Source organism: Gekko japonicus, unplaced genomic scaffold (genome assembly GCF_001447785.1).
Source record: "Gekko japonicus isolate JY-2015 unplaced genomic scaffold, Gekko_japonicus_V1.1 scaffold181, whole genome shotgun sequence".
NCBI lineage: Eukaryota > Metazoa > Chordata > Lepidosauria > Squamata > Gekkonidae > Gekko > Gekko japonicus.
In genome coordinates, this window is record NW_015171507.1 from 336,736 (window position 1) to 356,836 (window position 20,101).

The 20,101-nt window shown below is 45.4% G+C and overlaps 1 protein-coding gene across 1 annotated transcript in view; it reads left to right on the forward strand.

Moving 5' to 3' along the window:
* GTF2H3 (general transcription factor IIH subunit 3) overlaps positions 1 to 20,101 on the forward strand; it is a 26,770-nt gene that overhangs the window by 2,994 nt on the left and 3,675 nt on the right. The window contains exons 2-12 of the mRNA XM_015419305.1: positions 951 to 1,030; positions 2,858 to 2,964; positions 5,840 to 6,006; positions 6,251 to 6,313; positions 10,396 to 10,425; positions 12,370 to 12,398; positions 12,503 to 12,577; positions 15,572 to 15,625; positions 17,078 to 17,146; positions 19,613 to 19,748; positions 19,846 to 19,882. Coding sequence (XP_015274791.1) covers positions 951 to 1,030; positions 2,858 to 2,964; positions 5,840 to 6,006; positions 6,251 to 6,313; positions 10,396 to 10,425; positions 12,370 to 12,398; positions 12,503 to 12,577; positions 15,572 to 15,625; positions 17,078 to 17,146; positions 19,613 to 19,748; positions 19,846 to 19,882 — 847 coding nt within the window. The remainder of the gene's footprint in view (positions 1 to 950; positions 1,031 to 2,857; positions 2,965 to 5,839; positions 6,007 to 6,250; positions 6,314 to 10,395; positions 10,426 to 12,369; positions 12,399 to 12,502; positions 12,578 to 15,571; positions 15,626 to 17,077; positions 17,147 to 19,612; positions 19,749 to 19,845; positions 19,883 to 20,101) is intronic.

Consider the following 20,101-nt stretch of genomic DNA (forward strand, 5'->3'; position numbering starts at 1 on the left):
GAGGCCTTCCCCTCTCTGCCTTCTCACTCTGTCCCCAGCATGAGGCACAGCAGGCTGGGCCAGACCATGTTGTGGCCAAGGCTCCCAGAGGAGAGCAAACAGGCTGTGGAGAAAGGGGAGTCAGCCAACCCACGCATCCCCACTGTGGTCAGTTTGCTCATTTCCAGGGTGTCTGCTGCTGTGTTGGCTTTTCTGTTCTCTGTGTTTAGATTGCTTTCTTCTCGATAAGAGTGTGGAGGCTGTGAAGAAAGGTGGGAGGTGGCTGGAGAAGGCCCCTCCAGTTCCCTTGGCAGCAGCTGTTTCAGTGTAGGAACCACCTGCCAGCCACAAGCCCTGCTGGGCAACAGCCTTGCCCACTTCCCTAGAACGTGGGGCAAATGCCCCATTGAGTGATGGACGAGACAGTGTTGGCTCCCAATCGTTGACTGTCAGTAGATTAGATCGGGATTAGATTGGAGAAACAACAGAGAGATCACGGGAAGGATGCAAACAATGATGAAAACAACCGTGATGTAGTATTATGAAAATATCTTTAGACTGCTATTTTGCAGTGAGTAGTGTTTCTTGAACTTATGAGCACGGGAAGGATCTGTTTCATTGGAGTGGGAAGAATGTTGAGGGTTAATTCACAGATTAGAATTGTTGATGTGTAAACGAATGCTACTTACGCAGCACACTTAGAAAAAGCTGTCATGTGAAACGGGAGTATATGCAAATACCGTTGTGTGTATGCATACATATTTATCACTTGTTGAAGAAACACTACTCACTGCAAAACAGCAGTCTAAATATATTTTCATAATACTACATCACGGTTGTTTTCATCATTGTTTGCACTGGTGATTGGAGGCTGCCGAACAAATCTGACTTTTCTTACAGTAAACGTCCGATCTCCCCGTATGGAAGCCGTCGACCTGTGTTTTCTGATGTGTGTGTCTTTGTTTTTCTAGATGAGGAACTGAATCTGCTAGTCATCGTAGTCGACACCAATCCCATCTGGTGGGGAAAGCAGGCAATAGCAAGATCTGAGGTAGGACTGCACAATATATGGAATCATAGCGTTGGAAGAGACCTCTAGGGTCATCTAGTCCAACCCCCATCTCATAAAGTTGTTTGTTTGTTATGCTGTGTTTCTTCATAACCCACAGGGAGAGGCCCTCCTGACTGCCCCACCAATCAAAGAAGTTCATCTGCTGGGCGCATAAGGGATGGCCTTTTCAGTGGCAGCCCCTCATTTGTAGAACAGCCTCCCCAGGGAAGTGCACCTGGCCCACCTCATTTTCAGTATTTAGGAAGCAGCTGAAGACAGTTTTATTTAGGACGGCCTTTGACTATCTTAGTTCTTATTTAGAGTCTAATGGCACCTTTAAGACCAACAAAGTTTTATTCAAGGCGTGAGCTTTCGTGTGCACGCACACTTAGTCAGACGATGAAACGGAATTACATATCATCAGGGCTATCTTGGGGCAGGAACGCATAGGAACGGAGTTCCGGCTGGCTCCCAAGTTGGCCATGCCCAGCAGGAACTCATTAGCATAATAGGCCACACCCAGCAGCAGAAACTCACTAGGATTGGCTACATTAGGGGTGTGTGGCCTAACATGCAAAGGAGTTTAAAAAGCCCTGGGTTTTGACAACAAACAAGGTAAACAGAATAAGAAGGGAAAGGTGGGTGTGGCTGGATGAGCACACTTCTGGTAACATGGGGGTGTGGCCTAATATGCCAATGAGCTGTGCTGTCAGGGGTGTGGCCTGATATGCTAATGCATTTCTGCTGTTGGGTGTGGCCTATTATGCTAATGAGTTCCTGCTGGGCTTTTTCTACAAAAAGGCCCTGCATATCATAGTTGTATATATAAGGGTGTCTTGTTAAATTAGCGTGCAAAATAGATCAAAAGAGTGACAAGCTGGGTTTCTGGTTATCAGTTATCATCTGTTTGGGTTCAACTTTGGGGAGAGGTGGAACAACATAGGTAACAAATATGTCAGAACTGGAGATTGATGTGTCCTCAGCTGTCACTCTTTTGATCTGTTAAAGAACCATCTTCACTGTTTTGCATGCTAATTTAACAAGACACTCCCAGATATACAACTATGATACGTAATTCCATTTCATCGTCTGACTAAGTGTGCGTGCACACAAAAGCTCACGCCCAGAATTAAGCTTTGTTGGTCTTAAGGGTGCCACTGGACTCAAATTTTGCTCTATTGTTTCAGACCAACACGGCTACCCCCACCTTGATTTAGTTTTTATTTATTGGCAGTCCTAATTGGGATTTTAAACTGTGGTCTTTTATGTGTTTTTAATATTAGTTGTTCTATTTACATCGTAAAGCACCTTGAGTTCCGCAAGGTAGAAAGGCGGCCAATGAACGTGTTAAATAAATAAATAACTCTGAATTTAGATGTTACAATCCAGTTGGAACTAGAGCTTTTCTTATATGAAGTCTTTGCTGCTTACAGAGTAACTTCCGGGTAAGGATGTAGTCCGAAACATGCTTACTTGGAAAATACGTCTTGCTGCACTCTTGGAACTGAATTATGGGTACGTCTGGATACAGTTGAGGCGCTTAGGAATTGAGGGAGGCTATTTCCCAATCCGAGACCCCATTTTGTACATCCAGCCTGGTCAGAATGAAACATCGGAATAGCGAAAGAAAATCTACATGTAAAGTTCACAGACCTGCAACTAATGATTCGCTGCTCGAACGTTCGTGTTTCCTTAAAATAAAACAAATCTCTTAAAAATTTGATTTCTCTTTAAAATATATACAGTTTGCCAAAATGCTCCCTGATTTCATTTGCATTCTCTGTATGTTTGCTCCCATTGATATATATATTTTTCCTTTCCTGGCAGTTTACGTTGTCAAAATGCCTCGATGCAGTCATGGTGTTGGGCAACTGTCACTTATTTATGAACCGTAACAACAAGCTTGCCGTGGTCGCCAGTCATGTACAAGAAAGGTATTGCGGCATTTTGGGTTACAGTGGAGTGGCCCCCTGGGACATAGCCAGAGGGGGGAAGAGATGTAGTTAAGAGGGGAGGATACCGAAGAAACTTTGGACTCTGATGCTATATATTATTGTGGCTGCCAGATTGGAATCGGCTAGGCAGGGCTCTTTTTGTAGCAGGAATTCTTTTGCATATTAGGCGACACACCCCTAATGTAACCAATCCTCCAAGAGCTTACAGTAGCCCCTGTAAGAAGAGCTCTGTAAGCTCTTGGAGGATTGGCTACATTAGGGGTGTGTCGCCTGATATGGAAAGGAGTTCCTGCTACAAAAAAAAGAAAACTCCCAACATGAAGAGCCTTTGTGGATAAAGCTAAAACTTTTTATATGAGTGTGAAGTTGGCAGTTTTACAGAAAAATAGATATTTTTTGGATTGATATAACTTGGAAGGGTATTGTAAGTCAGATGGAACAGGTATAGTGGAATAGAATCATAGAGTTGGAAGGGACCTTGCAGGTCATCTGGTCGAGCCCCCTGCACTCTGCAGGAGCGTAGCCGAAAGAGAGCCCTACATACCCGAAAGATGGTCGTCCAGCCTCCGCTTGAAAATGTCCAGCGAAGGAGCTTCCACCACCTCCCGAGGCAGCCTGTTCCGCTGCTCAACCACTCTGACAGCTAGGAAGTTTCTCCTGATATTTAGCCGGTAATGACTCCCTTGTCATTTCCACCCGTTAGATCTAGTCTTGCAATCCAGAGCAAGAGAGAATAGATCCACTCCATCTTCTACATGACAGCCCTTCAAATATTTGAAGACTGCAGTCATGTCCCCTCTAAGCCTTCTCTTTCCCAGGCTAAACAGACCCAGCTCTTTCAGCCTTTCCTCATAAGAAGAAGAAGAAGAAGATGACGACATTGGATTTATACCCCGCCCTTCACTTGGAGTCTCAGAGCGGCTTACAAACTCCTTTCCCTTCCCCTCCCCACAACAGACACCCTGTGAGGTGTGTGGGGCTGTGAGAACTCTGACACAAACTGCTCTTTTTCAAGGACAGCTGTGCCAGAGCTTGTGAATGACCCAAGGTCACATCAGCAGGTGCAAGTGGTGGAGTGGGGACTCAAACCCTGTTCTCCCAGATTAGAGTCCGCACACTTAACCACTACACCAAACTGGCTTGGATTCCAACCCTCTCACCATCCTGGTTGCCCTCCTCTGGACACACTCGAGCTTGTCAACATCTTTCCTAAAATGTGGTGCCCCAAACTGGACACAGTACTCCAGGTGAGGCCTGACCATAGCAGAACAGAGCGCAACTACCACCTGCCGTGTTCTGAACACAATGCTTCTGTTAATGCATCCTAAGATTGCATTAGCTTTCTTCGCAGTCACATCACACCGCAGGCTCATGTTTAGCTTGTGATCAACCAGAACACCTAGATCCCTTTCACACATGCTGCTGTCAAGCCAAGCCCCTCCCATTCTATATCTGTGCCTTTGATTTTTTGATCAGCTGTTGTGACTTTGTTTTGAATAAGTGTAAATTAAAAAAAAAAAGGGAGGATAACTCTGAATACCAGATTCTGGGGAAGGCAGTGTATCGCATCCTGCTTCTTTTGGAAGCAGAATGTGGAACTAGGTGGCTCTTGGGTCCGTTTCAGCGAGACGATTCCTGGAGTTTGGCTGCTTACCTATGAGCTTGTTGGTGTTCTCCCAAGGGAACCCTCAAAAATGCATCGATGGCCTAACCTACCTCACAGGTTTATTTATTCGCCATGTATGTAGGCTGCCTTGTGCTTACTGAGACTTAGAGTGGAATACGCAGCTTAGGACAATACATTCAATATGATGAGACATCTGATAAACAATGGACAGAAATCTGGACAAGCATAGAGTTTTAAAATCCACAGATTGCAGATACAGTGCAGAAAAATGGTGTTACATCAAAGAAAAGAATGCAGTGACAGTGGGATAATACATGCAGCAAACAGGAATCTTATCGATGGAACATGATAATGTAGAAATGAATGGCACATTTTCTTCCTTTCTCTCTGATATACCTGTTGTTTCTCCAAAATCTGATTTTCACATTAATGTTTATGATATAGTTCTTTATCACTAAACGTAACTGTGGGGTGCTTGCTTATAGGGGAAATGGTTTTACCTTTAAACACTCTCTGTGTATATAAACTTGGTAGTTTTCTGCTGCCATCAGGAATTAAAAATTCCAGTTCTCTTTTGGTAGAATGACCCAGGGTCTGGGCACTTTAGAGGACTATGTGGCCCTGAGGAAGTACTGTACTGATTTCTGGGATAAGTTTAAACAAAAAATTATTTATTTAATAAAGAACAAAATAGATTTCTGGTCATTTTGAACAGTTGCTGACGAAAGGAACTTTTAAATATAACTGGCAAAGCTTGGTGCCACAAACAGTCTCTCAAACTACAAACACCACTCTGACAGGCTTATACACTCATATATATAGCCACACAGGCTAGTCTCTGTTTTATTCACACTGAATAGAATCAGCTCTCTTAGTCACACAGACTAAACTGTTGGTCTTATTCACACAGAATTAGACTCAGAATTCCATAGTCACACAGACCATGTTCTCTCTTCAAGCTTCACACACAGAATCCTTCATAACTCTCAGAGTCATACAGACTCTCTTCAAAATTCTTCCATACTTGTCTCTCTCAGATCACAGAATCTCCTCAAAGACACACACAGATTCCTTTCAGACATCCCTCCTCCCACTCTCAGTCAACAGCCAATCAAATCACACTTGTCACCCTCTGTCACTCTCCTTACATTACTGCAGTCAAACTCAACATTTAAAGACACCCCCACCCCAAAACATGGAAATTACAGTAACTCTGTTTTCTTGCAGTCGCTTCCTGTTCCCTGGAAAGCGCTGGGCAGCTGCCGATCTCTTTGGGGAGGCTGCAGGGAACTCTCTAGAATCCAACATTTCCGGCAGCAAAGACGGGAAGTATGAGTTATTGACCACCATAAATGAAACCATTGCGGAGGAGATAAAGGACCTCATAACCACAAGTGAGATGACTTTCTGGTCCAGTTTGTTCCATCCTGCATCTCTTTCTTGCTTTTAATGGTTTTCTAGACCCCTTTTTGAGCAGCAGGCTTCTCTGGCTGTCTGGTTGATTTCCCTGTGGGCATCATGAGTACCAGAAGAAGACTCTATGGCCTGGGGGAGGGGAAGCAGCGCTGTTAGCAACTGTACAGTGTTCAAGCCAAGAAATGAATGTATAACCGTTCTCCCCCCCCCCCTTAATTGCAGCCGAACTTAAAGGCCAGCAGACTGAAACGTTACTCGCGGGGTCCCTTGCCAAAGCTCTCTGCTGTATCCTTTCGATTGTCCAGATGTTTTCTTTTTTTTTCGGTAAACAAATTTTATTTTCAGGAATACAACATGTAAAATTAAATCATTTCATTCTATCAATTGTCTACCCCATTCCCAGTTCCTCCCCTCCCTCCATTGGCTTCCCACAATGCTTCCACCCCTGCTCCAAATTGCTTCATATCATCAACAATATCAGTTTCTTATCATTACAATCTAAAGATAACATCATTTGACTTAATATTGGTCTAAACATATTAAGTTTTGTTTCACATCCCAGTTCTTTTCCAGATATATTTTAAAGTCACTCCATTCTTGAAAAAACACGTCGTCTTCTTTATTGTTCAATTTCTTCGTAATTTTGTCCATCTCTGCCATGAACAGAACTTTTTGTATCCAGTCCTCAATTTCTGGTACTTTCTCTGTTTTCCAAAATTGTGCATAAATCATTCTCGCTGTTGTGATTAAGTACCAGAATAAAGTCTTTTTAGTTGTATTGACTTCTTCCATTTTCAATCCTAAAAGCAGAATTTCCGGTGCCTTTTTAAAAGAGCATTTCAAAATTTTTTGCATTTCATTGTGGACTTTTGTCCAAAAGTCAACTGCTTTCTCACAAGTCCACCACATGTGGTAAAATGAGCCTTCATGGCTTTTACATTTCCAACACTTATTTGACATATTCTGGTTCATATTTGCAATTTTTTTCGGAGTCATGTACCACCTATACATCATTTTATAACAATTCTCTCTAACATTGGTACAAGGCGATATCTTAATAGAATTTTTCCACAAATATTCCCAGGTTTCAATAGCCACTTCCGTATTCATATTTATCGCCCATTTTATCATTTGCCCTTTTACAGTCTCATCTTCAGTATACCATTTTAGTAACACTTTATACATTTTAGAGATATTTTTTCCCCCTTCACTCTCCCAAATCATTTCAATCTCATTTTTTTCCTCTCTAAAACCATAGTTTCTTTTGTCTGATCTAAAAAGGTCAAAAATCTGCATATATTTCAGCCATTCATAATCATATTCAATTTCATTCTGCTTTTTCATTACCCATTCTGTTCCCACTTTTTTAATTAGATCTTTATATGGCAACCAATCTTTATCTCTATGTCTTGAGTAAGATGTTAACACTTCCACTGGTACAATCCACAATGGTCTTACATCACAAAAGTATTTTTTATACCTCATCCATACCACAAATAGTGCTTTTCTTACCACATGAAGCTTAAAAAAGCGCTGCTGGAGAGTTGCTCGGCAATTGCCTTCTTCGCGGGAGGAGATCAAAGCCTGTTTCCGCTTCTTCCGAAGCGGAATCACGCCAACCTAACACTCCCTCTTAGGCGCTGCTGCCTGCTTGTCCCCCCCCCTCGCTGGGGAGCGATGCGCTGGGCTAGAAACTGCCCAAACTGTCAAAAGCAGCCGTCGCCCACTTCGCACAAAAGTGAAAGTGCGTCAGTCCTCCATCTTGGCTCGACCGGAAGCCGATTGTCCAGATGTTTTCGTTATTCAGTGCACGAAGCTATTCTCCCAGCTGCAGGGAGTTTAGATGACACTTATTTGTGAATTGCACAGAGCCACCCAGCAATGGTTCAGAATTTAATAAGAAAAAAGAATAGTGTGAGAGAGACAGGCCTCTGTCCCCAAGGAGCTTACAGTGTATATTTCCACAGTGGAGGAGAGAACTTGCCAAGTTGTTTTAGAGAGACCCAGAGTATCCGTTCTTCGACTTACTCTGATGGGCAGGAGCTTTCCAGGGTCTCAGGTGGAGAAAGGGTCTTTCCTGGGACTTTCTCCTTGAGATTAGGGAAGGCGCCGTGGCTCAGTGGAAGAGCTTGTGCTTTGCATGCAGAAGGTGCCAGGTTCAATCCCCGGCATTTCCAGTTGAAAGGAACGGGTTAGGTGATGTGAAAGACCTCTGCCCGAGATCCTGGAGAGCCGCTGCCAGTCTGAGTAGACTATACTGACCTCGATGGACCAGTGGTCTGATTCAGTATAAGGCAGCTTCATTATTCCTGTCTATGTCTGCTCTTTAGCTGGCGATGCTGGGGATTGAACTGAGGGGAACATAAGTGAAGCTGTGCTGGATCAGGCCAGTGGCCCATCCAGTCACACAGTGGCCAAGGTGCCGTCAGGAGGTCCACCAGCGGGCCCAGAACTCCAGAAGCCCTCCCACTTTTGCCCCCAATCACCAAGAATACAGATCATCACTGCCATCTATTGGTAAAGGTAAAGGTTTCCCTTGCTCGAAAGCCATTCGAATCCGACTCTAGGGATGTGGTGCTCATCTCCATTTCCCAGCTGAAGAGCGAGCGCTGTCTAACAACATTTCCATGGTCATGTGGCCGGCATGACTAGACGCTGAGGTGCACAGAACGCTGTTACCTTCCCACCGAAGCGGTACCTATTTATCTACTTGCAATTTCTTGCTTTCGAACTGCTAGGTTGGCAGGAGCCGGGACCAGAGATGGGAGCTCACTCTGTCACGCGGCACTCGGGTCTCGAACTGCCGAACTACCGACTTTCCGCTCTGCAGTTCAGCATCTTAACCTCTTGAGCTACCACAGCCCCGTGTTCCATCTATACCTTGTGGCTAATAGCCACTCATGGACCTCTGCTCCATATGTTTCTGCAATCCTTTCTTGAAGCTGTCTATCCTTGAAGCTGCCACCACTTCTTGCAGCAGTGAATTCCACATGTTAATTACTCTTTGTGTGAAGAAGTACTTCCTTTTATCCTAAACCTACTGCTCATAAGAACATAAGAGAAGCCAATGTTGGATCAGGCCAATGGTCCATCCAGTCCAACACCCTGTGTCACACAGGGGCCAAAAATCCCATGTGCCATCAGGAGGTCTACCAGGAAACTAGAAGCCCTCATCAATTTCATTGAGTGCCCAAGAGTTCTTGTATTGTGAGAGAAGGAGAAAAGGACTTCTTTCTCTACCGTCTCTATCCCATGTATAGTTTTGTAAACCTCTATCACGTCACCCCTCAATCATCATTTCTCCAAGCTAAAGAGCCCTGACCTCTTTAACCTTTCTTGATAGAAAAAGTGTTCCATCTCTTTAATCCAGGGGTGTCAAACATGTGGCCCGGGGTCCAGATCAGGCCCCCAAAGGGCTTCTATCAGGCCTGCAGTGGAACTGGCTGTCTTCTGCTTCTTCTTCCAGTTCTGCTGCTGCTGCGTCATCGTAGGTCTGCAGCTTACAGATACACACCTGAACAACATACTCAGGATCAACAGCAGAGACATTTTGATGCAGTAATTCAGAGCAAGAGGTGTCAGTTATCAGGCACTGTTAAATAAACAAAATGTTTTAAGCATGTTTTTATTTTAAGTTAAAAAAAAAACCTTTGTGTTTGTGTCCTTTATAAAGTTTATATCTCTGCTACCTGGCATTGCATTTTATGACACACGTGATCCGGCCCAACAAGGTCTCATTTATTGTCAGACCCGGCATCCTGTTAAATGGAGCTTCTGCCTGGAATTCGAAGGGTTAGAGTTTGATGTAACCTCAATCAGTGGCTTTCTGTGGTTGGCTCCGCCTCCTGCAGGAGCCATTTTGCAATTAGCTCCACCTACTGTGGCAGCCATTTTGTGGTTGTGCCCACCACCCTGTGTCAGAATTGCGAAGGTGCCCACAGGCTCAAAAGGGTTGGGGACCCCTGTGTTAATTTGAGTCCCCTTAGTCCCCCCAGCAGTGAACCAGGAAGGAAGCGGGGCTAACCACTTCAACTGTGTTTCATTTGATGCTTATCTATTTTATTTATATAGAACATTTTAATGCCGCCTCTCCGAGAATATACCAGAGGAAGCTTACGAAGGACAAAGAGTTTGTGCCGGGTCACGTTTTTTGCCTATTTACAGGATAATGATAAGTAGCGTTGACCTCTGGGGGAGGAAGGAAAAATAGTTACATCATATTTACTGCACGCATCTGTTTGGAAATAAGAGTCGCTAATTTTCTTTCTGCCACAACGTTACAAGCGCAGGAGGCTGTGCTGTCGTGTTTTCCAGATGTTCTTAAAAGTATCACCAAAACTTTGATTCCTTAATATCATGTGCCTTAGATATTCACAGGATGACCAAAGAGGGAAAAGGTACTGTGACTCTTTAAGCTGTTACTCTGATGTTGGCTAAATGGGAGCAAATTAGGAAAGCGATTTCCACTCTCAAAATGATTGCTTGGTCTTTGGGGGCGTTTAGTGCGGTCTTGGTGATTCCGGGTCCCTGGGCAAAGCTCAAAGATGGAGTCTCAGAATTACTGGCTGTGGGGGTAGACTCACATGTGTTGTAATTCCCCTGTGGGTATTTTTAAAAAGTCAACCCCCAACGAGAGTTTCCGTAATTGCAAGCCCGCTTCTACTTGCACAAAGTTTTCCAAAGGGGAGGGGGAAGCTTTCAATTGTATTCTCTTGATGCTTATTGCCGGTCCTACAAACGAATTGTGCAGCTAAGATTCATGGACGGAGCGCTCCTGTCATTCTCAAAGACTGCATGTACCTGACAAGGATGTAATAATGGCACACTATGCACTTTATAGCATGATAGTTACAAATAGAACATGGTTGTTTGCAGGGGTCATTTGGTAGAAAAAGAGGTGCAGGAGCTCATTAGCATAGCTCATTAGCATAACTTATTTGCATATGCCACACCCCTGACATCACTGGAGGTGTGTCAGAAGGCAATATCCACTGCTCAGGCTCCACTGGACTGTTTTGGATTGCTAGCTATTGGGGGGGGGGGAATGTGCAGATCTGTCCTCGCAGAGGAGGGAGAGCTTGTACCTGAATAAGACTTGGATGTAAAGGTGCCACTGGACTGTTTTGAACCGGGGGGACGGGGGGGGGGGCTCTGCAACTTACCTGGCTGCTCTCTGGGCTGACTGAGGGCTGCTGGGAGCAGGGGGTGGGGCTTCTTGCATGTGCCCGCCCCCTGGGCTCTTTACTGCCGGAGCTCCGCTCCTGTGCGCTCCTGCAGGAAATGATCCCTGGTTGTTTGTAAAAATCTCTTGCAGTGTATATTTATTCATTGTTAGACCTTGCTTGGAGCTGGGAAGTCTAAGCCAGGCTTTTCTCCATTTCTCCTCCTCGTTGGGCAGCCACAACTCCAGAGGTGAAGCTGGCAATGGCTGGAGGCACCATCCGTTGGCATCTTCACCTCACCTCACGGAGTTGCTGCTGCTGCTGTTGTTTTAATTATTATTCTATTAAATTTATTAATCACCCAATCCCTGCTACTGCAGGGCTCCGGGCAATGTACAATATGAATAACAACATACACTAGATAAAACAATATCGAGCAGCACTTTTTAAAAACAGATGGTGGACAAATTAATCCCATTTTCGGACTGCCAGTCACTTCGTGGGCAGGGGGGAAGGCAAAGGTAGAGAGCGGAAGAGGGCGCCAGATGAGATGGAAACGGTTGCTGTCCTCAACCAAAGGCCTGGCGGAACATCTCAGCCTTGCAGGCCCTGCGGAATTCCTTAAGGTCCGACAGGGCCTCAATGGTACTCAGGCAGAGAGTTTCACCAAGTTGGGGCCAGGACGGAAATGTCCCTGGCCCTGGTTGAGGACAGCTGGATGTCTTTGGGGCTGGGGACCGCCAGTAAGTTACTATTTGAAGAGCGCAAGGCTCTCCCGGGGACATAATGGAGGTGACGGTCCAGATTTCTGCCCACCCACTCTTTCTCCCTCCATTGGGAGGGGGCAGGGCTGCCTCAGCTTGAGAACCAGCGGTGGATGGAAGCTCCGTTCCTTGACATCTTTGCCATGAAGTCACAGAGCTGGCAAACGCTGTGCCCCAATTGGAGCTGGTGGGCCCGTGCAAGGCTTTCAGCCTGCTTCCTCCCCCCTGTCGGGGGGCGGCATGGCCAGAGCTGCCACGATTCCAGAGGCGACTGTTAGCCGACTTTATATATACTGATTGTATATGCTCGCATGGTGGGCGATTCGTAAGTTTAATGAAATAAATAATAACAATAATACTCTGTGAAATGGCCTAGGATGGCTCTAACATTCTCTTTTCTTCTCTTCTCAACTAGGCAGCCAAGAAATTAAGTCTCGGATTCTGGTAAGACCCTTCCCCCGCCCCAGTTCCCATAACAAATCTTGACAACCTGTGAACTTGGCCGAGTGGAGCACGTGGACTAACGCCCGCCTGCGTCTCTTTGCCAGGTCATCAAAGCGGCAGAGGACAGTGCGCTGCAGTACATGAACTTCATGAATGTCATCTTTGCCGCTCAGAAGCAGGTGATTCTCCCCCCAAGCTGGTTATAACCACGGCCTGTAAAGACCGTCTCTCATCCTGACGATTCTCGTTGGACTCCATCCTAGAGTACTGGGTCTAGTTCTTTAAAAATGATGTTGACATCCAAGAATCCGAGGATGGTCAGGGCTCTGGCAAAAAAAAAAAAAGCGAAGCTTTGCTCCCAGCCTAAGGACCTTCCTCCAACCTTAAGTGCTTTTCCACTGGAGAAAGAGCTGCTTTAACTTGGAGGAAGAGCAAGGCTCGAGTCTGGTGGCTTCTGAAAGACCAACAAGAGTTTTAGGGTGTAAGCGTTTGAGTGTCAAACCTCCCCGTGACGGTACCTCTCTCTTGTTTTGTGTGGTTAGGTGTGAAGTAGTTTTAAATTTCTTGTTGTTTCTTTCACTCACTCAAAGTATCTATCGCCACCACCAGGAATTTAATTCCAGACTTTAATTAACCTTTCCCACAGTGTTGTGCCCAAACTCTAAGGCTCCTTCGTTGGACTATGTGGTTCTGAGGATGAGACTCTGGGTTAACAATAAGCATGATAAAACTTTATTGGTAAAAGAAGCGTATTGGGGGGAAGAAGAAGAAGAGATTAGATTTATACCCCTCCCTTCACTACCCAAAGGTGTCTCAGAGCAGCTTACAAACTCCTTTCCCTTCCCCTCCCCACAACAGACACCCTGTGAGCAATGCTCCCTCTAAGCTGTGTAGTCTTGTGAGCAAAAATTCTACTTTGTGAGGTACCGGCATTAAAGTTGTGTGCTACTGCATAAATTAGTTTGCTCTGGAGGCGTCCTTCCTGAGCTAAGGCAAAAATGTGTGAACCAGAGGCTAAAAAACCGTGAGCTAGCTCACCCTAACTCAGCTTAGAGGGAACACTGCCTGTGAGGTAGGTGGGCCTGAGAGAGCTCTTGACAGAAACTGCTCTTTTTTCAAGAACAGAACTATGGCTTGCCCAAGGTCATCCAGCCAGGTGCAAGTGGAGGAGTGGGGAATCAAATCCGGTTCTCCCAGATTAGAGTCCGCGCACTTAACCACGACACCAAACTGGCTCTCTACAGGATGATGCAATAAAGGGCACAGCAATCTGAATAACCCAAATTACAAAGAATTGCTGCAAAATGTTCACAAATTTACAAAAACATGACAGTAATGTGTAGACATTTTCATGATGTTTAAATTCCAAATGTCTTCTTTATTCAAGATAAACAACATTCACAATGGGAAACAGGAATCCCGACTTCAACAAGCTATAAAATGTCAATAAATATTGTTTTCATACATACTGTTTTGCTGAATTTTTCCAAGCAATCCACTATTAGGAATCTCAATTTCTATAATCAAATAAATAATATCATCAGTATAGCTTATTACATACATTAAAAAGTTAAAGGATGGCTCATAAGCATAAGCTCATATCTTACCAGAATGGCTATAAATAGCTCTTAAGTTAACCAACAATACTTTTTCAACGGACAACGTCTTGGCCATTAAAGGTGAGCAAGTATTATATATGTAAATATCAGATCACATGTCTTCATTTGTCATGGAGGCCAACTTATCAGTTACAGGCATTCAATGGTCACACTGCAAAGTCTAATATAGTACATAATATAGTACATAATATAGTAATATAGTACATAATATACAAAGTCTAATATAGTACATAATATACAATATAGTACATAATATACAACCAGAGAATCCCCCCCCCCCAATGTTGTTTATCTTGAATAGGTTTTTTGATAAAGACCACGAAACGAACTCTGGAAACTCGAGATGTTCGTCATTTGTTGATCTGTGGAATAAAGAAGACATTTGGAATTTAAACATCATGAAAATGTCTACATATTACTGTCATGTTTTTGTAAATTTGTGAACGTTTTGCAGCAATTCTTTGTAGTTTGGGTCTCTACAGGATGATTACAGGATGATTTGTTAAGTTGCTTAGTAGAATCTTTCCCTTTTTCTCAGGTCTCTGTCAGCTTTTCCCCCTCACAGTCTTAAAATACTCTATTAGATTTTGCCTAAATGCCCCCTTAAGTATATGTTCTTCCTCTTTTAGAATCTTAATGCCTTTCACAGCACCTCTGTATGATTCTATTTGGAAGACTGTTTCTCTGCCTTTGTAGATTGACCACAACTGACTGCTGACTGAACACTTCAGACTCAAACTCCAAACTGAACACTCTGCCTTCTCTCTCTCCTCACACACACACTTCCTAGCTCCGCTCACACACTCTCCATCACCAACCAGTCACCTCATTCACTCATCTCCCTCTTTCACCCACCCTTGTTCTACTGACACTTACCAACCATTTTAAAGGAACACACACTTGTAACTTGAAATCATTACACTCCCTTTGTCAGCATCTGGCAAAGGGAGCCATGACTCTTGAAAGTTTATACCCTGGATTTGGAAACCTCACTGTTCTCTTGAGATGCTGCCGGACTTGAATCTTGCTCTTTTACTGCAGGTCAGCTCACTTGGAATTAAATTGGAGGAATGCTCTTTAGGCTTGAGGAAGGCTTCAAACTTTGCTGAGCAGAGCGGCGGAATACAGGCCGCTCCAACCACCAGCCAGCACTGAATCAGACTGTCGGTCCATCTGATAGAGCATCATTGGCTCTGATAACGGCTGCCCCGCTGTTTCTAAGTGGAGGCGTCAGGAATTGGACCTGGAAGGGTGCATGCAAGGGAATCTAAGCTTGAGCTATGGGACTCCTGAGTGTACAAGTGAGGAGGAATCTGTCTTGCCAGTGTGTTCTGATCAGCCCATCTCCTGCCTGTCTTTCCTGGGGGTGCAAGCAAGGGAAGCTACCTTTCTTTTCCAAAGAAACGGGAACACAAAACCAAGTGTATCCCAGGCTGTGCCAAACAGAGAGGGACTCTGTTGTGTTATGTAACTGTTCACCACACACACACACATACACACCCATTCCTTTCCATGAACATAATTTTTGTTGTTGTTGTTCATTTGGCTTTTCAGAGTATTTTGATCGATGCCTGCGTTTTGGACTCTGATTCGGGGCTCTTGCAGCAGGTACAATCTGTGTTTTATTGCTTGTTCATCTTCTTTCCAAGCCTCGAGGAGAGGGCAGATCTGGGGAAAGGTGGTGGGATGATCTACAAAGCTAAGACCTTCCTGACAGAGCAGTTCCTCGGTGGGACGGGCTTCCTCGGGAGATGGTGGGCTCTTCTTCTTTGGAGGTTTTCAAGCAGAGGCTAGGTGGCCACCTGGCAGCAATGCGGATCCTGTGAACTTGGACAGATCACGAGAAGGGAGGGCAGGGAGGGTGGGCTCAGTGCTTAGTTCTCGTGGCCCTTCCTTACATACCCAAAGGAAATGCTGATCGTCACTTTGGGGTCAGGAAGCAATTTTTCTCCATGCCAGATTGGCTGGGGATCCTGGAGGTTTTCTTGCCATCTTCTGAGTGTGAAACAGCGGTCACCGGGGGTGCGGGGTGGGGCGGTAGTTGTTAATTTCCTGCCTTGCGCAGGGGGTTGGACTAGATGACCCTGGAAGTCCCTTCCAATTCTGTGATTCTAAGAACAATACAGAACTGCCATATCTCATTAACAAAAGCACAGCAGTTCATAACCCCCCCCCCAGCATAAAGCTTCGAAGCAGCAAGAAGACCAGCGCAGAAGATGAAAAAAAGCAGCGATAGAAGTTCAAGCCAATAAAAGCAAGCCACCCAAGAGCATGGAGGCAGGGGATTTAAAAAACAGAAGAACAGTCAGCAATCAAAGAGTAACGGGGAACAAAATTGGCCTTCATTAAAGGCTGCCCACCCAACCCTGCCATGCCTAGAGCAGAGGAGCCAAGTGGGTTTTCCTGGGGGAGAGAGTTTGCAACCACATGCAGAGCGGCACAGATGGTATCTTTCTCCAGAAGCAAGAAAGGCTGCAGCTATATCTGGAGAGTCACTCCAAATGTGCATGTAAGTGCATGCAGTTTGAGCCTGGAAGAGACTCATTAATATTCTTTAGAAGAAGAAGAAGAGATTGCATTTATACCCCGCCCTTCACTACCCAAAGGTGTCTCAGAGCGGCTTACAAACTCCTTTCCCTTCCCCTCCCCACAACAGACACCCTGTGAGGTAGGCGGGGCTGAGAGAGCTCTTAACAGAAGCTGCTCTCTTCCAAGAACAGCTCTTATCAGAACTATGGCTTGCCCAAGGTCATCCAGCAGGTGCAAGTGGAGGAGTGGGGAATCAAACCCAGTTCTCCCAGATTAGAGTCCACACACTTAACCACTACACCAAACTGGCTCTCCACACTAGCTTTGTGTATTTCAAGGAAGCTCCATAAAAACCTTGAGATAAGCTTCTTGGAATCAAAACATTTCCCGGTAGCTGAACTTTTAGTCATTTGTCAACCTTCCATTTTCGATCTTTGTTCACAATCGTGAGGTCTAGGCGCTTGCAAACGTGGCCTGTTGTTGGTGTGGTGCCGCCATGTTTAAAAAAGAGGATGATGACCTGTTTTCCAGGCTTGTGATATTACTGGCGGGATTTACTTGAAGGTTCCCCACATGCCATCTCTCCTGCAGTATTTGCTGGTGAGTGATCAATTTCAGACTGCCTTTAAAACTGTGGCTATTCCGAATTGCTGCACGGAAATTTAAAGAAATGTTGTTGTGACAGGCGCAGCTTTGTTGAAAACAGATTCAGGTGGGGGGCAGCCGTGTTGGTCTGAAGCAGCAGAAGAAAGTTTGAGTCCAGGGGCACCTTTAAGACCAAGTTTTATTCAAAGTTTAAGACAAACAAAGTTTGATTTTATTTAAGACAAATAAAATTTAATTTAAGAGAAGAGACGAGATTGGATTTATACCCCACCCTTCACTACCCAAAGGAGTCTCAGAGCGGCTTACAAACTCCTTTCCCTTCCCCTCCCCACAACAGACACCCTGTGAGGTAGGTGGGGCTGAGAGAGCTCTTGACAGAAACTGCTCTTTTTCCAGAACAGCTCTGACGGAACTGTGGCTTGCCCAAGGTCATCCAGCAGCTGCATGTGGAGGAGTGGGGAATCAAACTCGGTTCTCCCAGATTAGAGTCCACACACTTAACCACTTTTTTTTGTTGTTCAGTCGCACAGTCGAGTCCGACTCTTTGCGACCCCATGGACCAGGTCACGGCAGGCCTTCCGGTCTTCCGCTGTCCTCTGAAGTTTGCTCAGTTTCATGTTCATTGCATCGATGACACTGTCCAACCATCTCATCCTTTGCCGTCCCCGTCTTCTTTGACCTTCCATCTTTCCCAGCATCAGGGTCTTCTCCAGTGAGTGCTCCCTTCTCATTTGGTGGCCAAAGTATTTGAGCTTCAGTTTCATTATCTGGCCTTCCAGGGAACAGTCAGGGTTGATTTCTTTTAGGATTGACTGATTTGATCTTCTTGCAGTCCAAGGGACTCTCAAGAGTCTTCTCCAGCACCATAGTTCAAAAGAATCTATTCTTCGGCGCTCGGCCTTCCTTATATTCCACTACACCACTACACCAAAGTTAATACAGAAGTGCGCATGCACACGAAAGCTTATACCTTGAATAAAACTTTATTGGTCTTAAAGGTGTCAATGGACTCAGACTTTGTTTTGTTGAAAATTGGGTTGGGTGGGTTGCTTCTTGATAGAAGGGATAGGGAAATAATTTTCACCCGCGAATGAATGTTTGACTTTGTAATGGTTATTAAAGTAATGTATACCCCACCTTTCTAGCCAGACATTCAAGATGATTTATATTTGACTTCTGTGTCATTACGAAAAAACTCAGTACAATCAATCATAACCCACCCCCACCCCCGGTCAAAAGAAATTGGCAAAGGGCTTGTAGCGGAATGGCTTTGCATGCAGAAGAGCCAGTGTTTGCTACCTCGCACAGGAGGAGCTCAAGAAACAGGTGCTGGGAAAGGCCTTTCTCTACCTGAGAGCCTAGAGCAGGGGTGTCAAACTCATTTCTTACGAGGGCCGGATCTGTCATAAATGAGACTTTGCTGGGCCGTGCCGTGTGTGTCATAAAATATATAACACCCGGTAGCAGAGATATAAACTTTATAAAGGACACAAACGCAAAAAGGGTTTTTTTTAGATAAAATCATGCTTCAAACTTTAGCACTCTCGCAATCTTTTGTTTATTTAACAGTGTCTGATAACTGACACCTCTTGCTCTGAATTACTGCATCAAAATGTCTGTGCTGTTTGCAATCTTGAGTATGCCGTTCAGGTGTGTATCTGTAAGCTGCAAACCTACGATGACGCAGGAGCAGCAGAACTGGAAGAAGAAGCAGAAGACAGCCAGTTCCACTGAAGACCTGATAGAAGCCCTCCGTGGGCATGATCCGGCCCCCGGGCTTTATGTTTGACATCCCTGGCCTAGAGAGCCACTGCCTTTCAGAACAGAAGGTGCTGCGTGAGATGGGCCAAGGGTCAGACTCTGTTTAGGACTGTCTTGTATGTTCAAATGAGCCTCAAGCTATTATTAACACCAGTTTTCATGGGGAGGTAAACGGGTAAGTTTATTTCGTTCTAATATTTTGAGTTGCTTGGCTTCATTTTCATGGAGCAGCCATCTGTTCGTAGCTGTTAGCGTGTTAGCTAACAGGAACTTCCATGTTTAGCAGCAGTATATCAGCTGCTGGGGGCAAGCAACAGGTGGTAGCAAGGTTCCCACAGCATCTGGTTGGCTGCTGTCAAAGATGGAGTGCTGGGCTGGCTGGATCCTCTGGCCTGTTCCGGTGAGGCAGCTTAAAGGTAAAGGTAAAGGTTCCCTTGCTCGAAAGCCAGTCGCATCCGACTCTAGGGTTGCGGTGCTCATCTCCGTTTCAAAGCCGAAGAGCCAGCGCTGTCCGAAGACGTTTCCGTGGTCATGTGGCCAGCATGACTAAGCACCAAGGCACACGGAACGCTGTTACCTTCCCACCGAAGTGGTACCTATTTATCTACTTGCAATTTCTTGCTTTCGAGGCAGCTTACAGGTCCTCTAATCCAGCAGCTGCTCCCCAAATGCTAAAAGGAGGCCATTTTCCGATTGCAGTGGGTGTACCTGCCTGACCAAGAGCAGCGATCCCAGCTGATCCTGCCGCCCCCCATCCACGTGGACTACCGGGCCGCCTGCTTCTGCCACAGGAACCTCATCGAGATTGGCTACGTCTGCTCCGTGTGCCTGTCGAGTGAGTTGATCCAGCCGCGTTTACAGGGCTCTGCTTGGCCAGTGGGCGTGACGTGACCAACCTGAACCAAACCTTTCTTGTTTTTCTTGTTTTCCAGTCTTCTGCAACTTCAGCCCCATTTGCACCACGTGCGAGTAAGTGTCCCAGGGACTTTTTGAGACGTCAAGTAAGGCTGTGTCTGTTCTGCATCTCTCTATAACCCGGCTGGGTATCCTGTCCCATCTCCAGTTGATGAGAACAAAGCAGGTTGCTGGCCCTCAGAGAGCCAGTTTGGTGTAGTGGTTAGGAGTGCCAGCTCTAATCTGGGAGAGCTGGGTTTGATTCCCCACGCCTCCACTCGCAGCTGCTGGATG